The sequence below is a fragment of the Oncorhynchus nerka genome, linkage group LG5, assembly GCF_034236695.1.
Source record: "Oncorhynchus nerka isolate Pitt River linkage group LG5, Oner_Uvic_2.0, whole genome shotgun sequence".
NCBI classification, from domain to species: Eukaryota; Metazoa; Chordata; class Actinopteri; order Salmoniformes; family Salmonidae; genus Oncorhynchus; species Oncorhynchus nerka.
This window is the reverse complement of record NC_088400.1, coordinates 60,860,055-60,867,561: the sequence shown is the minus strand read 5'-3', so window position 1 is coordinate 60,867,561 and position 7,507 is coordinate 60,860,055. Positions and strand designations below refer to the sequence as shown.

Below are 7,507 nucleotides of genomic sequence, written 5' to 3'. Positions count from 1 at the left end.
TGTCCTGAATACAAAGTGCTATGTTTGGGTCAAATCCAACACAACACATCACTGAGTACCACTCTTCATATTTTCAAGCATGCTAGCATGCTGGTGGCTGCATCATGTAATGGGTATGCTTGTCATATGCAAGGACTAAATAGCTTTTTAGGATAAAAAGAAATAGAATAAGCTCAGGCAAAATCTTAGAGAAAAAACTGGTTCAATCTGCTTTCCAACAGACAAATTCACATTTCAGCAGGACAATAACCTAAAAACCCAAGTCCAAATCTACACTGGAGTTGCTTACCAAGATGTCATTGAATGTTCCTGAATGGCCAAGTTACAGTTTTGACTTAAATCGTCTTGAAAATCTATGACGAGACTTGAAAATGGCTGGTCTAGCAATGAACAGCAATCAACTTGATAGAGCTTGAAGAATTATAAAAGAATAATGGGAAAATATTGTACAATCCAGGTGTACAAAGCTCTTAGAGACTTACCCAAAAATACTCACAGTTGTAATCTCTGTCAAAGGTGATTCTAACATTTATTGACTCAGGGGTATGAATACTTATGTAAATGAGATATTTCTGTATTTCAATAAGTTAGCAAAAATGTCTAAAAAACATGTTTTCACTTTGTCATTATGGGGTAGTGCGTGTAGATGAGTGATAAAAAATATATATATATTGAATTCAGGCTGTAATACAACAAAATGTGGAATAAATCAAGGGGTATGAATTCTTTCTGAAGGCACTGTACATTTTAAAATCTGTATTCCTCCTACAACCCTCTGGCTCCCTCAATGGAAATAAATATGTCTCTAACTTAAGAGATCACAGCTGGCCAACCATACAGACTGTAGACCAAACTACACCTCTACACACAATGTTTACCTTAGTATCTCTTCCCCCCACTGATTAAAAAGTCATGTACCAGAAACATGTCAAGTCTTTATTAATAACTACATTACTAATGTAGAAACAATAGAATAGGAAAAGTAAATAATCTTTAATCAGACTCGGAAGATTAAACCTCACAGGCATTCTTTCCAACAAACCAAGCAAATCGAAAACCCTTATACTGTAGCAAGAAAGTATAATGAATGTCTTGAAAAATATGAATATGTTCTGTTTTGATGGTTGTAAAATATCAGAAGCAATGTATACAGAAAAACATGGAACAGAAAATCCCTTTATAATATTTTTTTAACTGCACACCAGGTGCTTTTAAACAGCAAGATCAAATCTATATATTGTAATAAAGAGCATCGATATCATTGCTAAAACACAGTACAAAATAGTTATAGGGAAGTTGTGATATTAGCTTGATTCATCTCTCCACAGACAGAAATGAAATGAGGGATTGTATGAGGACAGAATTGACTAATTAAGTGATAGAATCATGGATTAAATGTTATCAGATTTAGGAGTTGTCACTGTCGTCCTCGTCATAATATCTGTTCCTCTTGATTTGTTCCTCCACTGACAGCGAGTCATAATCATCTTTCCACAGCATGTTGCTTATCCCCTGTGCACAGACATCCTTCATGGAAAAGCTGTCAAGCGGTTCATCCCCGTTCCGCCCGTCTTTGGGTTTATCTGTGTTTCCTCTTGACTCCATTCCAAAATCCAAAAGGTCGTCCAGAGATGACACCAAGGGCCTCTCACTGACAGACTCACTGAAGAGGTCAGACTTGAAATCAGACAGGAGGATGGAACTGTTATCCAGACCAGCAAAAATGTCCTCCAGGAAGCTAGAGGTGCTAATCTTTGGTTCCGCTTCAAAAGAAAATGTACTTTGAGTCGCCTCTGTGAAGACATGTTTACCTAGACTGTCGTCTGTGGCCTCCATACATTTGGCACCCATTGGCACAAAATCGTCCTCCCTCTGCGCCATGTCTAGAACGTCGGTTGGCATCCATTTTGGTTCTTCATCCCCGAATATGCCCTCCTTAAAATCACTTTCGGCAGCAGCTGGTTCTGTGGACTGAAGTATTACATCTCTTTCTTCCGTTTTGTAGTCATCAAGCACTTTGAACTTTGGTTCAAGGTCAAATAATACTTGTCCGTTATTGTTGTTGTTGGAGTTCGCATTTCCTGCTGCCTCACCTGCTGCCTCACCATCTATCATTGTGACCTTGACCTTATCCTCCTCACTGCCATTTACTATCTCCATTTTCTCCTGCTCCTCTTTATAAGAGTTCTCTGCCTCAGCCTCCCCGCTATGCCCATTTACTCTCACCTTCTCTCCGCTTTCCTTTTCATCTTTCTCTGTCACATTCCCACTTTCCACAGCTCCTTCCTCGTTCACCTCGCGTGTCACTTCCACATCGGGTTCCACTTTCCCAGCTACCTCTATGCCACCGTCTCTTGGGGGTTCATGGGTGGGAGTACTCTCTGGTACCTCTACTAGGTCTACAGGAGTTGTCAAAGCCTTCTTCTCTGCTGGAGTTTCTACAGTTACAACGGCACTTTCCCATGCAGTTTCTTGAGGACAATTTTGTGGTTTTATAGCAGGGCTGTCGTTTAATGAAGGTTCATTGATCTGGCTTTTATGGGCATCGGTGTCAGTCTGTGGAGAGCTATCCTGGGGGGGCCATGAGGGTTTAACCAGCTTCACCTCGTCTTCCACCATGAACACTTTCTTGGGAGAATCATTTTGAGGGGGCCATACAACCGCAATCTTACTAGTGGGCTTTTTGTTTTCATCCTGTGATTTGCTCACTTCCTTTTCCTGTGGAGGTGGTACCTCTATCTTTGTCGAACTGACACTGCTCCTGGCTGTGGAATTTCTGGAATCTAGTTTTTCAGGGGACGGGGATTTTAGCTTAGTCTTTTCATTTTCAATGGAATACTCTTGATTTTTAGCACTCCAAAGGTCTTTGTGAGGCTTCTGTCCGAATCCTTCGTCATAATTTCCTTTGGATTTGAACAGTTGCTTGAAGTGTGGCTTGCAGTACATTCGTCCATGGAGAGAGGCGTAGTTGCCAAGGCTGCGAAAGACAAAATGTTGTTGCTACAGTATTCAGACAACATTTGAAATAAGATAGTTGTTATTATTTGTACGGGTTAGAAGTCGAAGTTTGTGGTTTACCTTAGTTTGCCACTGCAGTGCTCACAGCGGAAGCAGCTTTTATGGAAATTGTGTTTGTCTGCGACCAGACACTCCATCGGATACACCCTCTTCCGACACACCGTGCACAGTTCGGACTCTGGAACTCGAATTTTCTGCAAGAGAATGATAGTGTTAAGTCATTCCTTTATTTACCTTTTCAGTAAAAACAAAAGTGACAACAAAGCACAATTAGTTAACACTAACATATCAACACTATTAGTTAATAATGAGTTATTATCAGTAAACCTACTGGACAGTAAATAAAGTATGAAATAAATGAAAAAATGGTTCTCACTTTAAACAAACTACAAATTATGAAGGCTTTATGTAGCATATACAGTGAGGGAAATCAGTATTTGATCCCCTGCTGATTTTGTTTGTTTGCCCACTGACAAAGAAATGACCTGTCCATTAAATTTATAGACTGATCATTTCTTTGTCAGTGGGCAAACGTACAAAATCAGCAGGGGATCAAATACTGATTTCCCTCACTGTATACAGTAACATCTTGCTAAGCACTACACAGATGCTTCACAAATCTGTGTAGTTCATTCCATCATCTATAAAGGGTTTAGAAAAGGTGACATACAGTAGTCTACCATTTAAAAAATGTTTAACGAGGCAAATCAGTTAAGAAAAAAGTATTATTTTACAATGACGGCCTACCCCGGCTAAACCATCCCCTAACCCGGGTCTGTAGTGACACCTCGAGCACTGAGATGCAGTGCCTTAGACCACTGCGCCACTCGGGAGCATCTCCCTATGTACTCTATAGTAGGCTGCATTGCCAAATGTGACTTAACCAAGACAGACACAACACACACCGACATACAGATGTTACCAAGCTAAGCTAAGCAGGCCTCATAAAAAAGATGGCATAATCATAATCATAATCAAATCAAATCAAATTGTATTAGTCACATGGGCTGAATACAACAGGTGTCACCCTTACATTGAAATGCTTACCAACGAGCCCGTAACCAACAATGCAGTTAAAAAAAATATGGATAAGAATAAGAGATAAAAGTAACAAGTAATTAAAGAGCAGCAGTAAAATAACAATAGCGAGACTATATACAGGGGGGTACCGATACAGAGTCAATGTGCTGGGGCACCTGTTAGTTGAGGTAGTATGTACATGTAGGTAGAGTTATTAAAGTGACTAATCATAGATGACAACAGAGAGTAGCAGTGGTGTAAAGAGGGGGGGCAATGCAAATAGTCTGGGTAGCCATTTGACTAGATGTTCAGGAGTCTTATGGCTTTGGGGTAGAAGCTGTTTAGAAGCCTCTTTGACCTAGACTTGGCGCTCCGGTACGTCTTGCCCTGCGGCAGCAGAGAGAACAGTCTATGACTAGGGTGGCTGGAGTCTTTGACAATTTTTGGGGCCTTTCTCTGACACCACCTGGTATCGAGGTCTTGGATTGCAGGAAACTTGGACCCAGTGATGTACTGGACGGTTCGCACTACCCTGTAGTGCCTTGTAGTCGGAGGCCGAGCAGTTGCCATACCAGGCAGTGATGCAACCAGTCAGGATGCTCTCAATGGTGCAGCTGTAGAAGCTTTTGAGGATCTGAGGACCCATGCCAAATATTTTCAGTCTCCTGAGGGGGAATAGGTTTTGTCATGCCCTCTTCACGACTGTCTTGGTGTGCTTGGACCATGTTAGTTTGTTGGTGATGTGGACACCAAGGAACTTGAAGCTCTCAACCTGCTCCCACTGCAGCCCCATCTATGAGAATTGGGGTGTGCTCTGTCCTCTTTTTCCTGTACTCCACAATCATCTCCTTGATCACGTTGAGGGACAGTTTGTGGTCCTGGCACAACACGGCCAGGTCTCTGACCTCCTCCCTATAGGCTGTCTCGTCGTTGTTGGTGATCAGGCCTACCACTGTTGTGTCATCAGCAAATTTAATGATGGTTTTAGAGTCGTGCCTGGCTGTGCAGTTATGAGTGAACAGGAAGTACAGCAGTGGACTGACCATGCACCCTTGAGAGCATCAGCGTGGTGGATGTGTTGTTACCTACCCTTGCCACCTGGGGGCGGCCCGTCAGGAAGTCCAGGATCCAGTTGCAGAAGGAGGTGTTGAGTCCCCGGGTCCTTAGCTTATTGATGAGCTTTGAGGGCACAATGGGGTGGAACGCTGAGCTGTAGTCAATGTATAGCGTTCTCACATAGTCGTTCTCACATTGCAATGGAGATTGCATCATCTGTGGATATTTGGGGGCGGTATGCAAATTGGAGTGGGTCTAGGGTTTCTGGGACGATAGTGTTGATGTGAGCCATGACCAGCCTTTCAAAGAACTTCATGGCTACAGACGTGAGTGCTATGGGTCGGTAGTCATTTTGGCAGGTTACCTTAGTGTCCTTGGGCACAGGCACTATTGTGGTCTGCTTGAAACATGTATTACAGACACAGACTCGGACAGGGAGAGGTTGACACTTGCCAGTTGGTCAGCGCATGCTCGAATACACGTCCTGGTAATCCGTCTGGCCTTGCGGCCTTTTGAATGTTGACCTTTTTAAAGGTCTTACTCAAATCGGCTGCGGAGAGCGTGATTACACAGTCTTCAGGAACAGCTGGTGCTCTCATGCATGTGTCAGTGTTATTTACCTCGAAGTGAGCATAGAAGTAGTTCAGCTCGTCTGGTAGGCTTGTGTCACTGGCAAGCTCTCGGCTGTGCTACCCTTTGTAGTCTGTAATGGTTTGCAAGCCCTGCCACATCTAACGAGTGTCAGAGCCGGTGTAGTACGAATCAATCTTAGTCCTGTATTAACGCTTTGCCTGTTTGATGGTTCGCCAGAGGACATAGCTGGATTACTTATAAGCTTCCGGGTTAGAGTCCCAAATCTTGAAAGCAGCAGGCCTAGCCTTTAGCTCAGTGCGGATGCTGCCTGTAATCCATGGCTTCTGTTTGGGGTATGTACGTACGGTCACTGTAGGGATGACGCCATCGATTAACTAATTGATGAAGCCAATGACTGATGTGGTGAACTCCTCAATGCCATCAGAGGAATCCTGGAACATAATCCAGTCTGTGCTAGCAAAACAGTCCTGTAGCTTAGCAAAACAGTCCTGTAGTTTAAGTACTATTGTATGAAGCTGCCAGTTCAGGACTTGTGAGGCATCTGTTTCTCAAACTAGACACTCTAATGTACTTGTCCTCTTGCTCATTTGTGCACCGGGGCCTCCCACTCGTCTTTCTATTCTGGTTAGAGACAGTTTGCGCTGTTCTCTGAAGGGAGTAGTACACAGCGTTGTATGAGATCTTCAGTTTCTTGGCAATTTCTCGCATGGAATAGCCTTCATTTCTCAGAACAAGAATAGACTCACAAACACTGATGCTCAAAATACTCAACTAGTCTAAAGAAGGCTAGTTGTATTGCTTATTTAATCAGACCAACAGTTTTCAGTTGTGCTAACATGATTGCAAAAGAGGTTTCTAATGATCAATTAGCCCTTTAAAATGATAAACTTGGATTAGCTAACACAATGTGCCTATGTAGATATTCCATAAAACAATCTGCCGTTTCCAGCTACAATAGTCATTTACAACATTAACAATGTCTGTCCTGTATTTCTGATCAATTTGGGGGCGGCAGGTAGCCTAGTGGTTAGAGTGTTGGACTCGAATCCCGAGCTGACAAGGTAAAAATCTGTTGTTCTGCCCAGTTAACCTACTGTTCTTAGGCCGTCTTTGAAAATAAGAATTTGTTATTAACTGACTTGCCTAGTTCAATTTAAAAAAGGATGTTATTTGAATGGACAAAAAATAGCTTTTCTTTAAAAAACATGGACATTTCTAATTGACCCCAAACTTTTCAACAGTAGTGTATACTTAAGCAATAAGGCCTGCGGAGGTGTGGTATATGGCCAATATACCACGGCTAAGGGCTGTTCTTATGCATGACACAACGTGGAGTGCCTGGACACAGCCCTTACCCGTGGTATATTGGCCATATATTACAAACCCTGAGGTGCCTTATTGCTATTATAAACTGGTTACCAACGTAATTAGAGCAGTTAAAATAAATGTTTTGTCATACCCGTGGTATACTGTCTGATATACCATAGGTATTAACCAATCAGCATTCAGGGCTCGAACCACCCAGTTTATAATTAGAAATATGCAACCACATCCTCACACAAGCATGAAAACATTAATCCATAACTTCCCATCGCTCCTTTTTGCAAAAATAGCTCTATACAGTATCTTAGGCATCAACAAAACCACCCCCCTGTAGACAAGCATATCATGAGGCACGCTCTTGCTGTGTTTTAATGCATTCTAAACAGACTGCCAGTACCCATTAGATTCATTATGCTTTAGAAGTGTTAGTGTCTGTCAGATAAGAATAAAGAAGAACAACAAAGGGGAAATGCATCATTAAAAACAGTGCAGATGC

At 42.3% G+C, this 7,507-nt stretch overlaps 1 protein-coding gene across 1 annotated transcript in view; it reads right to left on the bottom strand.

Moving 5' to 3' along the window:
- Nucleotides 1–2,889: 2,889 nt before the first annotated feature.
- LOC115129760 (xin actin-binding repeat-containing protein 2-like) overlaps nt 2,890–7,507 on the bottom strand; it is a 53,672-nt gene continuing 49,054 nt past the window's right edge. The window contains exons 10-11 of the mRNA XM_029660457.2: nt 3,079–3,212; nt 2,890–2,977 (exon numbers count right to left, since the gene is read on the bottom strand). Coding sequence (XP_029516317.2) covers nt 3,118–3,212 — 95 coding nt within the window. The 3' untranslated portion in view covers nt 2,890–2,977; nt 3,079–3,117. The remainder of the gene's footprint in view (nt 2,978–3,078; nt 3,213–7,507) is intronic.